Source organism: Heptranchias perlo, chromosome 30 (assembly GCF_035084215.1).
Source record: "Heptranchias perlo isolate sHepPer1 chromosome 30, sHepPer1.hap1, whole genome shotgun sequence".
In the NCBI taxonomy this organism is placed as follows: Eukaryota; Metazoa; Chordata; class Chondrichthyes; order Hexanchiformes; family Hexanchidae; genus Heptranchias; species Heptranchias perlo.
In genome coordinates this window covers 8,269,577-8,290,505 of record NC_090354.1, presented here as the reverse complement: position 1 = coordinate 8,290,505, position 20,929 = coordinate 8,269,577, and the positions used below count along the sequence as shown (strand labels likewise).

At 42.5% G+C, this 20,929-nt stretch overlaps 1 protein-coding gene across 1 annotated transcript in view; it reads right to left on the bottom strand.

Moving 5' to 3' along the window:
- The window catches only part of rapgefl1 (Rap guanine nucleotide exchange factor (GEF)-like 1), a 52,611-nt gene extending 37,100 nt beyond the window's left edge, over positions 1-15,511 (bottom strand). The window contains exons 1-3 of the mRNA XM_067969201.1: positions 14,956-15,511; positions 2,813-2,891; positions 1,146-1,296 (exon numbers count right to left, since the gene is read on the bottom strand). Of these exons, the coding sequence (XP_067825302.1) occupies positions 1,146-1,296; positions 2,813-2,891; positions 14,956-15,343 (618 nt within the window). The 5' untranslated portion in view covers positions 15,344-15,511. The remainder of the gene's footprint in view (positions 1-1,145; positions 1,297-2,812; positions 2,892-14,955) is intronic.
- Positions 15,512-20,929: the final 5,418 nt, after the last annotated feature.

Below are 20,929 nucleotides of genomic sequence, written 5' to 3'. Positions count from 1 at the left end.
TAATTTTGGATTCTTCTGAGCTGCAGTCTGAATCTGACAATCACATTCCAATTTGCAAAGTTCCCATACCAAACAAATGAACTCTGATTGACCCGAGTCTGTGTTTACTTAACAACAGTTAGAGTTTGTGACCTTTAAGGGGCACAGCTTTTTCTTTGCAGAATAATACATTATTACATGGTATAACACTCCGGTCATCTGATTTACTGTAATCAATGCCACAGGAAAATTGCTAATTATAAAACCTAAAACCCAGCTCAACAATAACCTTGCAAAATATTGGGAAGTAACATTTAGAGCCTGTTGTGTACGACAAAAGATTAAAAGTGAGTAAAGGCAAGTAATTTTCCTCCAAATTTTCTCCTCCCTCTTTTTTTGCTATTGACTTTTGCTGGGGTATGTTCCCATGAGTGCCTACAGCTCTCCAAGGCGCCATTCTTTATTAGTGAGTCTTGGCAAGTGGATACCAGCAGGCTACTGAATCACGGAAAGCATCACAGCCAAGCTCAGTCCTATGCAAACCTGATGGCCACATGCGCACTCTCCAGCAGGGATCATTGGATACCAACCTGGCTGATTTTATCCCTGCCAAGCCCAGGGGCACGGAGGCCAATTGTAGTATCTCTAGTTGAGATCAGCTAACTCAGCACAGGTCCTGGATCAAACCCAGGGCCTTCCTGGTCTGCATGGCTCAGTACCACATCAGATGATGCATTTATCACAGCCATCAGAGTTAGGCCCCTGAAGCCAGCAATTTAAATTTGAGACGGTGACATTTATTACATGTTGGAGTTGAATTCTCATGCTTTATGACATCAACTGGATTCCTCAATGATACTGTTACTCTCAACTATGTTACCATTTAATATTGAGCTGCAGAATTAGACATTATTTTCAGGGACTTAGTTAATATGCTAAATATGGCATATTCAGTTCTGATGAAAGATCACTGACCTGAAACGTCAACTCTGTTTCTCTCTCCACAGAGGCTGCCTGACCTGCTGAGTGTTTCCAACATTTTCTGTTTTTAGTTCAGATTTCCAGCATCCACAGTATTTTTGCTTTTCGGTATCGTTTTCCACAGTACAGTATTAGAATTTCAGTCAAGAAATACAAAAAATATATATAATCAGGGCTTGTCCTACCTTCAGCAATCGTACAGCAGTTTCATCTTCCAGCAGAAGATCCTTGCATTTCTCTGCCCAGTCGACTGTGATTCTCAGGACCTTCTGTTTCTTCAATTGAGGGCAAGCTTCATTCCAGTTTTCAGCTCTTTCAGAAGCACTCATGCAGTATGTAACATGCTGTTAAGGAGACCAGCTTTCAATCCTTATAAGGCAATCCCCTTACAGCTCAGTGAATGGGTGAAGGGCCATTTGGAAAATTTGAAACCAGCTAACGTTTTACTACATTAAAGGCGCTATATAAATGCAAATTGTTGTTGTTGAAGATACAGTGAGAGATCCTGATGTTATCATAATCTTTTACTATTTTATTAATATATGACCCGTGCCGGCAGTTTTATACATTGAGTTTCTAACTACTGAACCAGGCATAGGATTTAGATGGTCAAAACTGACTTTACAGTAATCAGGGCGATGAGCCCTTTCAACCCACTGGTCAGGGCTGGATTACAATATGGTCTCCATAAATCAAAAGGTAGTCTTCTATTTCCCCCACCCCCACCCAAATTCCCCACCTCCCCAGAAGGCACTAACTCTTGTTAGTGTTCAGTTCCATGGGTGTCAGCAGCCCTCTGGTACTTTGCCAAAGTGGCCACTCTTCACATGTGAGTCTTGATAGGGGGACAACGCAGCTGAGCCCAAGCTAGTCCTCATCCAATGTACGTACGTACGTCATATGTACACATACACACACATCACTGGGTGGTGAGCATGAGTGGGAACTACAGCTGATATTTTTCCTCGCTCCCTGCTAAGGGTATTGAGGCTGGGTTCAGCGCCCCAACAGCTGCCTTGGCTGAGATCAGCAAACTCAGCACAATCTGGGAACGGAACCGGGACCTTTTCTACTCCGAGTGGCTCGAAACGGGCGTCACGACTGGAAAGTACACTCAGATGCTGGACCGAGGCTTGCTAGAAATTGGTCCCCGGGCCTCATCCACATAAAAACGCTGAGCTGCAGAGGCCGATTGGGCATCTTGATGCAGATCGCCAGTCGAGCCATTGGGAAATTCGTCTGGCTCAGACACTGAGCTGGCTCACAGGCAGTTCCTGTGGGGGGAGGCGAACCCGGGCAGGCTGCGGCCCGCAGTCCCTTTGTAGAGCCAGGAGGAGCTCTCCTTTAAGGACTGCTGGTTAGGCCACTGTAGGCCCCCCCCGAAAAAAAGAGCGGAGCATGAGAGCGCATGCCCCGTCCAATTGATGGTGAATTTCGAGCAGGACCTAAAAGAGGCGTTAGGATCCTGATTTGCAAATTCTAGGCGCCTAATGCCTGTTTCAGGTGGCCTCCTGGACACTTGGAAGTAGCCTGCTTCCAACTAGGCATCCGGTGCACCTCCGGGGGAGATCGTCCCCCAACGCTCAAACAACAGGTGCCAGAAGAGATGGGGAGAACATTAGAGGGGGGGAAAAATGAAAGAGTTCTGTTCAAATGCCAGAGATCGTGGGAGGTCTCCAATTAAAAATAAAAAGAATTTGGATGATCATTAATTTGCTTGCACGTTCGTTTATGGATAAAAGACTTTACCCAATAGCTGATGATAGGAATATTGCAGGTTTCGCCAAACAGACGTAGTTTCCCGTTTGATTTAATAATGAGAGTGGTGCAATGTTTTCCGAAGGAAGGATATTGTTTGTGCAAAACCTGCAGCAGCTTGTCAGTTGGCATGAAGACTGAGTGGGTGAGAAGGAAATCATCCAGCAAAATCTCTGTAAGAAGACGTAAAAACCATCAGACACAGACCTGGGTTCGCTGCTAAAATGTATATTTTACACACATGACAATAACTGTGATGATCTCGACGCGGCTGATGTCCTTTATAGTAATCACGCCTAGGAACGGAATAGAATCCCAAAAGCCCCGTAAACCAGTTCTGCAGGATTTGAGCACTCGAGGGGTGAGGTGCGAGGCAGAATACAAATGAGGTGTCCCACCCGGGGAGCTGCTGCAGCCGCTAATTGGGAGGACCTGGGCACAGCTACAAAGAGAAACTGCGAAAATAAATATTAACAGGAGTGGTGTAAGATTCTTGGCAGCCCGAGAAAGGGTGTAGCAGAAGATTTGGCGTTCAGGCGGTTTTCACTGTAGAGTTTCCCGGCTTCCTTTTTTTGCTGTTTAATGCCAATGATTTTTTTTCCTCCCTTACTACGCTGTCATGGTTTTCCTGAGTTTTACCGTGGAACTTTGCATTATCTAATGTCAAAATATAAACGCGTTAGGGAGCTGGGATAGGAGCAGTGTTTTTACAAAGATGAGTACAGATCGGACAGCTCATTCAACAAATCTTGCCTATCCCTCCAGAGGAATCTAAGGTTACTCCCCATCCCCCACAGCATTTAACTGCCTCTTTACTGATTCCACTGCCTCCACTATCCTACCTGGAAGACAATTAAAGGAATTAACCATTCTGTGCAGAGAAGTGTTTGCTGAATTTGAATTTTATTTGTACATACATGAGCTTTTCCTGCAGTTGTGGTTTAACTTGAAAACAGTGCTTTGAATTAACCATATCCCATTCAGTTTGGCTCAGGGGCAGCACTCTCTCCCCTGATTCAGAAGGTTGTAGGTTTAAGTCCCATTCCAGGATTGGGCACATAATCTAGGCTGACACTGCAGTGTAATATTGAGGGAGCGCTGCATTATTGGAGGTGCCGTTGTTTAGATGAGATGTTAAACGGAGGCCCTGTCTAGCTGTAATGTACCTGTATTGAATCTGTAATCAATAATCTGTATTGAGTATAATGCAATGAGACACCCCAGAGCATCATGAACTGTAATTATGTACAATGTGTTCAATGAACTGTACTTGATGTAACCTGCAAATTGTATAATCTGTAATGTGTACATCTGGAATGTGATATGACAACTGTATTGTATGTTTTGCTGCAAATTTTATGAATAAAGTATATTTTTTGAAAAAAAAGTTCTGGTGCATCTAAAAAGATCCAACAGCATAATGTGAATAAGAGCAGGAGCTTTCTGGCCAATGCTTATCCTTCAAACATCATCACCAAAAACAGATTAAATAATCAGTTGTCTCATTTGCCGTTTGTAAGACTTTGCTGTGCACAAATTGGCAGCATGTGCCTACTACATAAAACAGTGATACAGTTAAAATACGTCATTGGCTGTGAAGGACTTTGAGTCATCCTGAGATGTGAAAAGAACTATATGAATGCAAGACTTTTATTTTTTTCTTTCTTCTTTCTATTCCACTTACTATCATATATCTCTAAGATCTGAAATGTGGGTTCACATGCACCTTAGACTGAGGAGGTGAAAGTTTCCTTATCCTGATGGTTGCAAGGGTCCTATATGAAATGAGTTTGGGTCATCTTAACCCAGTTCCCTAGTGGGAATGGGTCCACGGTTCAAACCACCCTAATTTGCTGCCAGATTGGTATTCTCAGGCAGATATCACAGGAGAGCTGATGTAGGATTCTTACAGCAATTAGACAAAGGAGACATTAATCCCATCTGTCTGGCAGGATTTGAAACCAGGTTTTAAAAAAGGTAATGCACAGGTCCACCCAGTCTCCCATGCAACTTTTATCTATTTAAAATAACTAAGCACCTCTGAAAGAAAGACTTGAATTTATATAGTGCCTTACACGACCTCAAGAAATCCCAAAGCTTTACTGCCAATGAAGTACTTTTGAGGTGCAGTCACTGTTTTCTACATTACAACAGTGACTTCACTTCAAAAGTACTTCATTGGCTGCAAAGCGCTTTGGGATGTCCTGAGGTCGTGAAAGCCGCAATATAAATGCAAGTCTTTCTTTCAGAGGTGCTTACCGTGCTACAATTTAATTATCCCCACCCCTGCCTTAAAGCCACTGAACATAAAAACCTCACAGCTGCAACATAAGCTAATTGTAAGCCACACACGTCTCGTACACTGCCACTAAATATTGTGTCTGTCACGATCCCGGTGCAAAAACAAATATTAGCCCCATCACAGAAAAAGATTGTTGTGGCCTCTACCCGCTTCTTTCACTGAGGCGTATCGTGGGAAACGCCATCTTCATTTTACATATAGAATTCAAACTTGCATCAAAGCAGCATTGTTTCTCTCTGATCAGGTAATCACTTAATTAGTTAATTACAAGGTAAGATTCCACAAACACACTAATTATTCATCAAGACTAAGCAAAAATCATTTTCCAGGGAAATAAGCACATCTACTCAATGACCTTTGTTGTATAATCATGTTGGTTTCACGTGGCATAGGAGCAGCCACTGAGGCTCCTCACCTGTGCTCGCTGACCTACATTGGCTCCCGGCCCAGCAATGCCTCAGTTTTAAAATTCTCATCCTTGTTTTCAAATCCCTCCACGGCCTTGCCTCACCCTACCTCGGTGACCCTACAACCCTCCGAGATCTCTGCACTCCTCCAACTCTGGCCTCTTGCGCATCCCCGATTTTCATCGCTCCACCATTGGTGGCCGTGCCTTTGGCTGCCTAGGCCCTAAATTCAGGAATTCCCTCCTTAAACCTCCCTCTCTCTTCCATTAAGATGCTCCTCAAAACCTACCTCATTGACCAAGGTTTTGGTCACCTGTCCCAATATCTCATGTGGCTCACTGACAAATTTTGTTTGACAACGCTCATGTGAAGCACCTTGGGATGTTTTACTACTTTAAAAAGGTGCTATATAAATGCAAGTTGTTGTTGTTAAGGCAGACTGTGTACACAGATCCGTAGAATACAAGTTTAAGGAAATGTTTTTGACATTTTATAAAGCGCTGGTGAGGCCACACTTGGGAGTAAGCCGTGCAGTTTTGGCCACTGAACCCATAAAAGGTCTGGTTAGGGTCCCCCACTGCTCGGCGCAATTTGATGAGCCCCTGCTACAAAGTGGACATGTGTGGCACTGAGGTTAGCACAGGATGTGGCTCAACTGTGAGGTTCCAAGCCCATGATCAAAAAGTCTGCTGACATGGACAGTCCAGGCACACAAATGAAGAATGGCCACTGGGGCAAGATGTGAGGAATCATACCCAATTAAGAATTTCCTGCTTAAAAAAAAAAGAGAAAAATCGCAAATGCTGAAAATCCAAAATAAAAACAGAAAATTCTGGAAATGCACACCAGGTCTGTTGACAGTTAAGAAGAGAAAACACAGGTTGATGTTTGGGGCCTGGACCTTCTGTTAAGGGTCTACACTCCGAAAACCGGGAAGTGGATGTAGGGGGGGGGGGGGGGTGGGGGGTGCAATTTTTCTAGTTCACAATGGGCTGCTAACATGGAGATTGCAGGCTCACTACTCATAATTTTACTTCCATCAAATTTAATGGATAGAAAATCACAAGCACCTGCCCTGTGATTTCTCAATGTGTGCTCCCGCGCACAAGGCACCACATTGGCAGCGTAAACGCTTAAGATTGGCCCTATTAACCCATCTATTTTTCCAGATATTGACAGATGTGCTGCATATTTCCAGCTATTTATCATCGCTTTCTAAAGTGGGCTAATTAAAAAGACTTGCATTTATATAGCATCTTTTGTGACGTCAGGATTTCCCAAAGCACTTTACAGCCAATGAAGTACTTCTGAAGTCTAGTCACTGTTGTAATTATATTGGAGTATTGTAGAACCTCACAGAACATTGGGTGATGATACAGAACCCCAAGAATATGAAGTTGTGATTTAGGAGATCACAAGGCACTGTGTCATTTTTTTGTTGAAAATTAGGTGTCTGATATGCATGAAAACCCATCATCATCATGCTTAAGAATCCCCCAACCAAGCTGAAGAGAAATCCACACAGGTGGAATTTCTGTTCGCCCAATATGGAGTTCACACACTCTTCCTGCAGGGAGACATCTCAATTATCTAAGCCCAGAAGGCTCAGGCATAGGCTGGCCACAGCCAAAGCTTAGGAACCCTGAAGTGTGAGTGCTTTGCCATCTTGCTTCTGAATGACGCATGGGCACACACCATGTTCCATTGAATGGTGATTCCACCTGTTGAAGGAGATCACCCGATATCTACACACATGTTCTTTCCAACATGGGTCATTGGATAGCAATAGGAACCTTGAGGAACAGAGGAGTGCTGAGGCCAATTGGAGAGCCCCAACTGCTGCACCAGGTGAGATCAGCTACCTCCCTTTTGGTCAAGGATACAATTCCCTCTTATTTTTCTCCCAACACCTGGTGGTCTCTTCGTTGTGCACCTCTATTGTCTGAGAAATTGGCATCTGCTGCCAGGCTACCACCAGCCACTATGGGATGCGTGAAATCCATCTCCCTGCAATAGGGGGACAGGGGAGGGCCAGCGCAGTTGAGATCATAAACTCAGCAGAGAGTGGGGAAAGTGAACTCGGGGGGGTCTCATCAATCCACGACACCACATTTGCTCTAATGCACTCTGTTACACATGACTAAGTCTGGTTATATTTATATCGAATGCAATATAGACAGTAAACTGTTACAGTAGTTAATGTTACCCAAGATCCAATAGGTCCCTATCTACATCTTCCAGTCCTCTGTCTTCAGATCTCTGCTTACTCCCCGCTTCCTCTTCTCCACCATCAGAGGCTGATTATTCTGTCACTGTGTTCCTGATTCTGAAACTCTCTACCAGAACTATTTTGTTTTTACTACCTCCCTTCCTTGCCTTAAAGCTCTCTCAGAAGACCTTCTCTTGCCTTTGGCCTTCCCAGTCCCTGCAAATCTCCTCCTTTTCCTGCTCCATGTCCTTCATTTTTCTCCTTGTTAAGTAATAGGAGACTTTTTTCAATATGTGAAGAGTTCTATGCAAATGCAAGTTGTTGTATCCCGTTGGGCTATGGGAAGAGAATCAATTTGAAAGCTTTTGTGATGTAATGTCAATCAAGTAGAAAGACCGACAAAATTTATGTCCATTTCTTTTTGGAGTGAGATGCCAGATTGTAGCCTAATGATGCAGATGAGGCTCAATCACTGGTATAAACCAAGTTATTCATGGTCTTTCAATGAATTATTATATCAAAAGACATTTACTTATAAATGACAACTATTATTACATAATATTTATGCATAGTCTCCTCATCTGTGTGATTGTTTGCAGCTATTTTAAAAATTAAGACAAGGGATTTTGTTGCTGGGGAATAGGATACTTTTCCACATTTGGTATTCAACTTCATCATCAAGAACTCCAAATCTCGGTATAGGATACAGGATAAAATTCACTACTTTTTTCCCAACAATGTGCCTAACTGCCAACTTCAGCAGAGCAACTCCGACAGCACCAGTGTGAACTTTTCCCATATACCAACTTGTTTCCAATTAGTACTGAATTGTGGTCAGTTTTATTTCTCGAGGGCAATTAGGGATGGGCAATAAATGCTGGCCTCACCAGCGACGCCCACATCCCGCGAACGAGTAATAAAAAAAAAAAAATTTACGGACTAATGCCCATTAGGAACTGGATTGAGACTGTCTAAATTATTTTCGTGTAAGAACCTTATGCTTGAGAGAGAGAGAGAGAGAGAGAGAGAGAGAAACAGACAGACAGAAAAAAAAAAGATTTTAAGCCCACCAATCTGCATTGGACCTCAGGTCCTGGTACGGGAAGAACAGTGAGGCACTCACTCCCACTTTGTGTAGCTTCCTGCAAGACCGCAGCAAGTTAATGAGCATCCTTCATGGGCCTGTTGTATTTATTAAAATGCCCATGTTATAGCTCGAAACTCTCACCTGGCATGCAGCAATATCTGAGATCCACAGACTTATTTTATTGTTTTTAAGGGCTTCACTTGAGGACAATTCTTCAGAAATCTATCTGACGCTGTTTTATACTGAAAATAGAATTTTCATCCCGTGAGATGTGTATATCTTGTATATGCGTCATTTTAAAGTTGTGGCAACACTAAGATGGGCCGCAGGTGATTCACTGAAAAACTGTAAAAGTAAACCAAAGGTTAATATTCAGGGTCTTTGCCTCAGTTCTAGTTGTAAACAATTTTACAACACCAAGTTATAGTCCAGCAATTTTATTTTAAATTCACAAGCTTTCGGAGGCTTCCTCCTTCCTCAGGTGAACGTTGTTGGAACAAAATTTAAAATAAAATTGCTGGACTATAACTTGGTGTTGTAAAATTGTTTACAATTGTCAACCCCAGTCCATCACCGGCATCTCCACATCAGTTCTAGTTCACATTGAGGTTTAGCGCAGCAGATGCGACTATTTATTAATTTCAATCTTTTGAGTGACTGTAACTACTGTAAATCTACAGCATGCTATTGCTACTGTTCACTTATCCATTTACTATTTAATCAATCTGTTTGGCAGTTTATAGCCTAAGCCATGGTATAATGGAATGTTTATTCTACCACCTTCTGAAGTCGAGGAAGATCACGAGAGGGAAAAGTGATATACCAAGTAAGCTAAAAGACAGTGACCATAATACAAAATTACCTAGACGTTGAGCACAGGGACAGAAGTAGTCTGAGACAATAAAACTGGGACTAAAATCCCAAAAACCTAACAGTAGTGGCATTAAAAGATGGGAGTTGAATATCACTCAGAGACCAAGAGGCTATTCAAAAATAAGTTGATCAGAGGCAAACAGCAGTACTTAAAACGTACTCAAAAAGAGTAGACAAAAAAAGCTACAATTCAACTGTACGGCTGCACAGGGATAAAGCAAAGGAATGCACATGCCAGTTAGGGATGCTGAAACTGGAGGCTGTAAAGGAGAAATGCGAGGAGAAGGAATGCTGCAAACTTGAGGGGGAAGCAAGAATGCTTCAAATATGAAGCTGATAAGAAAGAAAGACAGTGCAGATTCAAGACAGGCGAATGAGAGAAACAGGGACATAGAGGTATTATGCAAAGAGTATGAGATAAGATCAAATCAGGATTGGCTTCAGCTGTGGCTCTTAAAAGCTTGTAGATTGCAGGAGGAAGCAGAGACGGAGGGAGTTAAGGAGTTGCACAGTTCCGAGTTCCTGAAAAAGAATGAGTCGGAGGAGACAATGCAACAGTCTGTCCAATTTCAACACACGTGAAGATATGGGGAGAAGGTAAGCGTGTGTTGGATATCAGGCCTTTGCTCACCATCTTTGGCTCAGTGCAGATTGGGATATCTGTGTGTGCTGATCACAGGCACGAATAGTCACCCTACTGCTCCACGGCACAGCATGTTGTGTCTCAGTTCCTTCCCCTTTATTAATACTATAATGGCAGTTTAGGACTAGTTATAGGACTTAAGGGATTTACTCTGGCTAGACTTTAATAGGTTAATGAACAGTCATCATCATGACATTTGCAATGGTGACAATGGAGAGTCTAGGCTGCAAAATTAAAAGAAATATAAACTCTTTATTGTTATACATGTAATAGAACAGTTTTCCAGAAGAATGAAGCAAGAGTAAAATTTTGGCTATGAAATGCACATTTGATTTAATAAGTAGGAAACTTAATTGGAGAAAGGAAAGTTTGATGGAATGCAAAACAGTCCTCCATGCAGTATGTACCATATCTCACATATTGTATAAGTACCTACTTTAAACTGTTTTTCCTAGTACTCCTCAAAAACACACAATGGGCATTTTCTTGCGATGATAGAAAGACATGGCTCAAAAGCAACACAATTCTTCACTTGCAACTGATTTATTACCTAGGTCAGCTAAAAATACCGACCATGAGAGTGGAAAAGTTTAATTTTTGTCTGAAAACTAAACGCATCATTTTACCATCAGAGCAAACCTTTGCCGTTTTAAGAAAGTCCAGTAAATTCATTCCTTTTCCGTGTACGATTAGTCCATTGGCACAAATCAATTTATTTTGCCATCCAAATGAGGTTAGTAACTACCGGTAATACTGCATTCCCAAGAAGCAAAACCAATGCAGAATTTCTCCCTGACCCCCATCTTGGCCACTCCCATTCCAAAGATGATATTTCCAAAAGCGCCAACATCACATGCACCACTGTGTTTCATACAGTATCTGATCATCTAAATTTCTATTTATTGCTGTAGCCTTCAATTCTGTTCTTACCTAGATACTTATCCAGCACTAATCAATGCAGCATTAATGGTCTTGTAGGAGGATTAAACAGAATGTGCTTGATGTGGCATGACATCATGTTCAAGTACATTTGACTTGTACCTCCCCCAATGGCTTTGGGAGTAAAGGCACCATTTGGTGTGGAATTGAGCCACACAGATCAGGAAAACTCCAGGTTGATACCATCTGTGTTGAGATAGCTGATCTCAGTCTGTAATTTTGGTAAAAGTCAAGCTGAAGGATGTCAGGCCCGGGGAAGGGAACACTTTTCCACTTTATCCATCTTTCAGATGAGACGTTAAACTAAGGCTGTGCCTGCCTGTTTAGATGGAAGTAACCCACTATATCTCCACGTATCGTCTTAACTGTAGGCTGTAGTTTACTTTCAAAATTGGTGGTTTCCACATAGGCAGCAATACTGAGGAATGATTGTTTACTAAAAAAAGGCATGTCTAATTAAAGGCAGGCCTCAATGAAAGAACTAGGCTAAAGTACTACTTGCCACTTGCGGCAGTCAGACTGCTTGGGGTAGTAGTGGGCCCTGGTGGTGGTCCTCCCATGATTTAGGATTTCGCTGGCATTTAGTCCTCCTCCCCCCTCCTCCAACATCAACAAAGTGAGACTTGTTGATGCGCCCGAGTTATTGTGTGGACTGAATCAGCTGAGGATTCTGCTCCATGTTAGACTAATGGCAACTCTCTTTGCTGCCTTAATGTTACTTTATAGCAGGTGTCATTCACATAATATAGGTCTGAAAGCAAGTGCAAATTTGTACAGTCACCTTTAATTGATAATTAATGAGCCCTTAAAAAAAACAAAAACTTGTTAACCCTGGGTCTGTGGGTTAACGTGCATGCCCTTGAGGAATTTTGGGAGATCAGCCATGATCAAAGTGAATGGCCGAACAGGCTCACGTAGCTGAATGGCCTACTCCTGTTGCTATGTTCCAATGGGAGCATGGGCAAAAATGCACTGATGTTCCATTAGTGCTTATACAACAAATCACTGCACAATAACGCTCACTTAAAGAGTGTGTTAGCTCTAACCCACAGAGTAATTTTTCCATTGATGAAAGTGAGGGACGTCAGTGCTAAGGGATGAAACACTTTCCGTTTTGCACTGAATGTCAGCATCACATTCAACCTCAGCAAATCACCAGAGTGCAACTTGCATTTGGAATTCTGAAACAAGGTTGAAGTGTGTTCAATTGTGGATGTGGATCGTTTTGAGTGATCAACCAAGTAGTGAGTTTCTCTAAATACAGCAGAAATCACTTAGACAGATATCATACATTAAAAATACCTACTGAGGGTACAGAATGCAATATCAAACTTAACTTTACTAATGCTATCGTATGGCATTGTATTAACATTTAGAAAGGTTCTTTGGATGGATAGTGTAGTACGTCACTTTGCATTAGTAAGACTCTGTACAGTAAAACCCTCAACCAACCAAGGGGGTTGGAGTACAAGAGTAAGGAAGTCTTGCTGCAATTGTACAGGCTTTGTTGATATCATACCAGGAGTACTGTGTACAGTTTTGGCCTTAGAGGCGGTGCAACGAAGGTTCATTAGATCGATTCCTGGGATAAGAGGGTTGTCCTACAAGGAGAGATTAAGTAGAATGGGCCCATACTCTCTGGAGTTTGGAAGAATGAGAGGTGATCTCATTGAAACATAAGATTCTGAGAGGGCTTGACAGGGTAGATGCTGAGAGACTGTTTCCCCTGGCTGGCGAGTCTAGAACAAGGGGGCATAGTATCACGATAAGGGGTCAGCCATTTAGGACTGAGATGAGGAGAAATTTCTCCACTCAGAGGGTTGTAAATCTTTGGGATTCTCTACCCCAGAGGGTTGTGGATGCTCAGTCGTTGAATATGTTCAAGGCTGAGATCGATAGATTTTTGGACTCCAAGGAAATCAAGGGATATGGGGATGGGGCAGGAAAGTGGAGTTGTGGTTGAAGATCAGCCATGATCTTATTGAATGGCAGAGCAGACTCGAGAGGTATGGCCTACTTCTGCTCCTATTTCTTATGTTCTCATACGTGTGAAATTGTTAAATCAATAACACGCTTGAGCACACAATTAAACTGTAGAAGACAATGCAACCCGGAAATATAGGTTACAAACTGCTGTTATTAAACTGGTGTCTCAGCCAAATTGAACTTCCATTTTTTGGAAAGTGCTTACTTTACAGGGAGGAATGTGTGTGAGCCCAGTCCAACAACAGAGAATTCTTTATGTAAAATGTATTGGCAACATTTGCCTGCGCTTTGAATTATGGCTTTCCTTACACCAGCGACTGTCAGGTTCTATACAGTCATCAGGGTCTTCCCGTGCTCATTTTGAGAACAATGTGGTAATGAGCACAGGAAGATCCCACTGATCCCGATGTGTACGACAGCCTTTGATCTATGGAAAAACTGTGCTTTCATTTTTTTCTTAAGGAATTTTCAATTAATGGGCAGTGATGCTCACAAATATGATTTTCGTGAGCTTCCTTCCCCTGGAGTGTTCTTTTATCTGGCGGAGAGTGTATGATGTGATGCATATCAGCATAAAGGGATCAGGGATGAGCATTCAGATCAGTTAAAATTACAGCTCTTTAAATCCGATTTCTCTTTCTCAGCGTGCAAGGGAAGAAAGAGCTTGTATTTATTTATTGTCTTATCCCATCTCTCGGGAAGCCCCAAAGCATTTCACATCTAATGAATTACTTTTTGAGGTGCAGTTATTCTTTTTTGAAGTGCATCGTTCCCTCAGTGCAGCTTTGAAGTGTCATTGTAGATTATGTGTGCAAGTTTTCGAATAGGGCTTGAAGCCACAACCTTCTGACTTAAAATTTGGGATATTGCCATTAATCGTTCCTCTATACACACAACCATTAACAAGACCACCCATCGTGTACACAATTACAAGACCACCAGAGTCTTCTCTGTGCATCTACCGTTGAATGGCTAGGATTCAAACACATTACTTTTCCATTAGCAAGGGATCAGACCCACCATGACTGCCAGGGCTGACCCAGATGAATGCCCACTGCCAGACTGCTAAGAAAAATGGACAGCAACCCACCTACTCACTACAGTACCAACAATAAAAAGATGTGAAGCACAGAAACCAACAAACCAAACTCCCTCTCCCTGAAAAAGTGGCAACTACTTTTAGAGTCACCAACACCTGCCATGTTGGAGCAAATATATTGATTGGACAATGAAAACAACACTACAGAATGTGCAGGGACATTGTGCCCTTCTGCTCCCATGCGTTTGAAAGAAACACACATAAAATCTAAATTTGCTCAACTTTCTGGAATATTGTCATTTTGTCACAATTCAAGTCTCAGGTTCAGCACTCATGTTTAATGGAGAGCCACAGCCTGGTTTACATAGGATTGTAGGCCCATACATCATCCAATTGCAAAACATCTTTCAAAGGAGACCACAAAGTCATTTGGGTTTGGAACTAGAATGACATTTGGGAAATTCAAATGGAGCCTGCAGCACTAATAGTATTTTGCTCTTCTCTTGGGTAAGATTTAAACGCGCTTTCACAACCTTTGGCACAGAGCCAGAGAAATTGGCGCCTGATTTGTAGAAGTTGATTTGAATAGAGATTCAAACATCTCATCTACTCATAACTGGCATTTCTAATTCTGTTCAGTCAGTGCTCATCCCTGGCATCCTCACCATGATTTATGACAGTTACATTCCTGTTCAAGTGGCATAGATGCTGCTTCATTCAGTCCTAGTTATTGACAGTTTTTTCACACTTACCTGCGTCAATGCAGTTCTTCGGAGTCTCCACCAGTCCCTCCAGCACATGCTCCACGATGTTCTCCGGGGTGTCTGAGAGCAGCCACAACTTACTGCTGAGCGTGGACCCATTGGGGCTGATTTCTCCCGACGATAGGGAAGGACTAGTCAGGTCATCCTCTGTGTCTGTCCACTTATTCTCCAGGCATCCAATGTCTGGGCTAACTTCATCCTTGGGGCTGGGGCTGTCATTCCCAGACACTGTATCCTTGAGAAAAGGAAGTATCTTGGACGCACTTGGCCGCCGCTTAAGGGTTCCTGGAAAAAAGCCATCTTTATCTACACGGCTTCTGGTCAGAGTCGAGGTTTGTTTCTTCAGAAATTTTTCTATCTGCTTCATCCCTGTCATCGTCTTTGAATACTGATCGGAGCTGAAGGATTTCAGCGAGTCTCAACGCCTCGGTTTTGTGGGCGGGGTTCTACCTCATCACGAAGGCTGTTTGTTTCAAACTAAGGTGAACAAGGTGCTTGAGGGCAGTTCACTCCCATTGACTGTTTGAAGTAAAACAGGAATTTCCATGGCCGTCTGCAAGCTGATACAAGTAGGTGAGGGGGAGAAAGAGGGAACAGAAGCAAAAACAACAGCAGTAATCAGACAAGATACTAGACAGTGGAAGTGAGATTAATTCCAAAACTTGAAAATAATGGAAAGGGATTTTCCAGACACACAAAGGTTTGACTTTCAAAGTTCTTCTCAATTTAACCTTTTAAATTCTCCCATCTTCTAGTTATTTTCTCCCTTCTTTCAGCCCCCTCCCAGTGCCAATCATTTTGCAATCGAAAGGGCAGTTAAGAAAGACAGACAGACTTGCATTTATATAGCCCCTTTCAGGACGTCCCAAAACACTTTACCAGCAAAGTACTTTTTGAAATGTAGTCGCTGTTGCAATATAGGAACCTCCTCCTTGTTCCCACTAATGCTGCTCTGTAAATCGGTTATTAGGAGGCATGGAGAGAAACTCAGGATGAAACATACACAAATTTTCATCTATAGAGGTGGGGGGGGGGGGGCAGAGGGGTGCCTGGCCTTCACTTGACAAGTTCCTCCTGCTTAGCATATTCCCTCCCCATTGATGACCAGGCTGAGAATGGGAACTGACCACATGGGGAATTACAGAGACAAATCTGTATCCATAACACCATGTAGCACAGTGTTGATACAGCGTTAAACCTCTGGGTCCTACCGTCCAGTGTGTGCAACTCCTTAGATGTATTATTTTGAGATTTCTTCAACCTAAAACTAGCTTTGCTCAGACTACTTGGGGAAATTTTCCTTTTTCAAATCATTAGGTGATGTCAGCTGGAGGCTACAATTGTACTCAGTATCCCTGAGTTAAGGAAGGCTTATCAATCAGTCAGGATTCCTGCTCCTGATTACGATCCAGCGATTCTTGCTGGAAACGTACATAGAATTTTACAGCACAGAAGGAGGCCATTCGGCCCGCCATACTTGTGCTGGCTCTTTGAGAGCTATCCAATTAGTCCCACTTCCCCGCTCTTTCCCCATAGTCCTGTAATTTTTTCCATTTCAAGCATATATCCAATTCCCTTATCAAAGTTACAATTGCACCTGCTTCCACCACCCTTTCAGTCGGTGCATTCCAGATCATAACAGCTCGCTGCATTAAAAAAAACATGAACATCGAGCAAGGACAAGCTCCAGCTGTGATGTTTCCCCAAGAGGTTGAATAGCTCAATATCTGGCCTCACTATGAAGAATAGAACCATAACCAGCACGAGACAGCACTTTCAGGAAAGGAGAGGAAAAAAAAAATGGGGATGGGGAGAAGGGGGCAAGAAAGATCGTGTTGAGATTGGGGTAGCACAACCTTGTAGGTCCTACTGGCTTCTGAGCAACGTCAAGGTAAGTCGCAATGATAGAGATCACGTGGAGTCAAGCCGTACCATGTCGGACTATGCTGCTATGGGAATGGGGTTAGGCTGGAAGGTGATGGAAGGGGAAATGTTCAGCCCCTTGGTCTAAATGCGTGTAATGGTCCCAGATGAATAGCGGGACCATTTATTTTCTTTTATAGCCATTTCTTTACTGCCTCCCCCCTCCCAAAAAATTTAGAAAAATATATTAAGGTTAATATAACAAATTGTATTATTTGGTCAACTGTGTCAGTGTTTTTGTCAGGCTCTGATTAAAGAGGCAGTGTGCTTGATGCAGGACGTGTTAGCAGGAGAACGGCTTGTATTATTTGGTCAACTGAGATCAAATATCTTCTAATTTTTTTTTCTTCCTTCCTTCAGTTTTCTCTTCTCTCCTGAAGACACTGATTCAGGAGGGGGCTCAGTTCCACAGGTGTCAATCACTGGCTGGCCTTACAAATGAAGAATGGCCACTGGGTTGAGGTCCCTAAAGGCAGTTGACACCTGTGGAACTGAACCCCCTCCTGAATCAGTGTCTTCAGGAGAGAAGAGAAAACTGAAGGAAGGAAGAAAAAAAAATTAGAAGATATTTGATCTCAGTTGACCAAATAATACAAGCCGTTCTCCTGCTAACACGTCCTGCATCAAGCACACTGCCTCTTTAATCAGAGCCTGACAAAAACACTGACACAGGAGCACCCAACTAAAAATATCAAAACAGGGCGGAGGCTAAATTTAAACAAATGTTAATCATCCTTGATCACCACATGGGTCATCACTTCAAATGGCAAGTTGAATTGATTGACACCATGAGTAAGATGTTTCACTCTGGTTAATCCTTAATTCAAACAATCCCTTAGTTATCGGAATAGTTGCAAGTCCTGATAGAAATACTGCATATTGTAGGTTGGGAGTATGCAATCTTTCACAACTGTAGTATCCTATAAATTTGATTTTTAACTCCAAAGGGTGTAGTGGCAAGTAAAACACACAATAAGGATATGAATGATTTGCTTTATTTTTTTCAGGAACCAGAAAGAAGCCCTGATGGTTTAGTGGGTAAATGCACTTTCTGGTATAGTACTGAGCAATAAAGACCAGGAAGATCCCAAGCACAATCTTTGTACGAATGGCTCAATATGCTAATCTTAGGCCAGTGTGGCAGTAAGGGTGTCACAAGAGGACTCAGCATACCTGGACTTGGGAGGGGGAAAAAAACAAATTAGCCTCATCTTCCTGCTCCTGATCATTATCCAGTGACCCTTGCTAGAAAGTGCATGTGTGTGGATGTTAGATGAGGACAGGATCAGGCCCAATGCTATGGTGCAACGACCTTCTGGCAATCACTGGCTGGCCTTACAAATGAAGAATGGCCACTGGATTGCGGTCCCTAAAGGCAGTTGACACCTGTGGAACTGAACCCCCTCCTGAATCAGTGTCTTCAGGAGAGAAGAGAAAACTGAAGGAAGGAAGAAAAAAAATTTAGAAGATATTTGATCTCAGTTGACCAAATTATACCATCTTCCTGCTTCCATATCCCTTTATTCCTGATTAACTGCTGGCTCCTGGTCCCACATTGCATTTCTTCTTCTTGACAACTCATGCCTCAAGTTACACCTGTTCAGCACCTCCTCTTTCCAACTGACTGACTGACTACACTAACCCTATATGAAAAACTGGATGTATACTCATCAAATTGAGATCACGAAGAGCATTGAGAGAGGGTGAAAGCCAGTTGAACCTTGTATTCATTTCCTCCCTTTTAAGCTGGGTGCGATTCCATGTCACCCTCTGACACCATGCCCAAGTAGCCATTCTCCATGTATGAGCAGCAGGGGTAGACCAGGGATATCCAAGCTTTTTGTCTTTGTGAGCCATATAGGGTGTATCATGGAGTACTGGATATGAATTTTAAATCTAGGTTCCCATTGCTGATACTAACAGACCTTGGTGATCTGATTTAGGGTTTATCCAGCACAAAGAACAGCCCTTTCCAGAATTCCAGGCAAAGGAAATTCAAACTAGGGAATAAGAAATATATATGCGAATAGGACTGAGCTGCCTGGACTTCGAAGTCAGAAATACCACAGCTCAGGGCTGCATGTTACTTACAGGCAGAAGTTGGACACCCGTGGCCCAGACAGTGAGGGCCAGAAGGGAATTTGACCATGAGACAGATCACAGCCCAGCTCAGTCCTGTCCTCACCAGATGTCCATGCACTTTTAAGCACTGGCCAGAGATTGGCAATCAAGAAAGGGAACCCTAGCTGATTACCTTTTGCTCCCTAACACAGGGATAGAGACCCATTGTAATACCCCTACTGCTGCACTGGCACATACTTCTGAATTAATATTTTTTACATAGAATCTACAGCACAGAAACAGGCTCCATATGTGCCTTCTTCCACTCTATTTACTTCATCTCACCCTATCAACATATTCTTTACTCCCTCACGTACTTATCTACCTTCCCCTTAAGAGGCTATTTGCCTCAACCACTCCATGTGGTAGTGAGTTCCACATTCTCACCACTCTCTGACTAAAGAAGTTTCTCCTGAATTCTTTATTGGATTTATTAGTGACTATCTTATATTTACGGCCCCTAGTTTTGGACGCCCCCACGAGTGGAAACATCTCCACGTCTACCCTACTGAACCCCTTCATAATTTTAAAGACCTCTATTAGGTCACCTATCAGTCTTCTCTTTTCGAGCCTGTTCTGACTTTTCTGATAGTTGCACCCTCACAGTTCTGGTGTCATCCTTGGAAATCTTTTTTGCAATTTCTCCAGTGCTTCCATATCCTTTTTTTCAGTGCTAGATATTTATTAGTGATTTCACTTCCTCTTTTTCTAAGCAGTGCATGCACTAGAATTGGATAATAACCAGATCCTCTAGTTACTGGGAGTACTGGGGGAAAAAGTCCTCAACTCACCCTTTTGAAATTCCACACCCTAGCATCATCAGCTGAACTTACTGAACTTAGACAGGTCAGTACATGTAGCATACCAAGTCTCACTCACTTGGATTCAGATTCATTCATATATCAAAAGTGTTAAAAATTTAGCATCTGGTGTACACATAGGGCAATAGATGTTCTTAGGGCAGAAACTCTGTAGAGAAGAAATTTCCCCAGGGTATGGGGGGGGGGGGGGCGGAAACCCATAGGAAATGAAGCATTTTGATTGGCAGCTATTGACTAGAAACAACCAATGTTTTGATTAACATATTAGTTTTTGACAGATAACCCACAGATTCAAAAACAACCAATAAGCATGTTTTGCTTAACAGATAATGATTTTTGATTGGCTAGCTTTTACATAGACAACTTAGCCAATCAAAAATCATTATCTGTAAAAGAATTTTGTTAAATCTTACACAAAAATTTAACCCATTAAAACGCAGCCAGCGAACAACAAGGTGTCACCCATGGCTCAGTGGTAGTACTCTCGCCTCTGATTCTGAAGGTTGTTGGTTTAAGTCCCACTCCAGGGACTTGAGCACATAATCTAGGCTGACACTCGAGTGCGGTACTGAGGGAGCGCTGCCTTTCAGATAAGATGTTAAACTGAGGCTCCGTCAACCCTCTCAGGTGGACGTAAAAGATCCCATGGCACTATTTTTGAAGAAGAACAGGGGAGTTCTCCCCAGTGTTCTGGCCAATATGTATCCCTCAACCAACATCACAAACAGATTATCTGGTCATTGTCTCATTGCTGTTTGTGGTACCTTGGGGTGCACAAATTGGCTTCTGCATTTCCTACATTACAGCAGTGACTACACTTCAAGAGTACTTCATTGGCTGTAAAGCCTGAGGTCGTGAAAGGTGCTGTATGAATTTCTTCTTTCTTTCTAATAATCGATAACCACAAAAGCAACTAATCCAATCCACAGTATACAGCATTGCAGTAACTGAAAACAAACGAGCAACATATCTGAAAATCTAAGCCTCTGCTATTCATATGCAATTTTTAGTATAATATCTGATACTATCTTAACTGTAATGGCTTTGTGTCAGCAACATAAAACAAAGACAGGGGTTTTCAAGCCTGCAACTGTCTT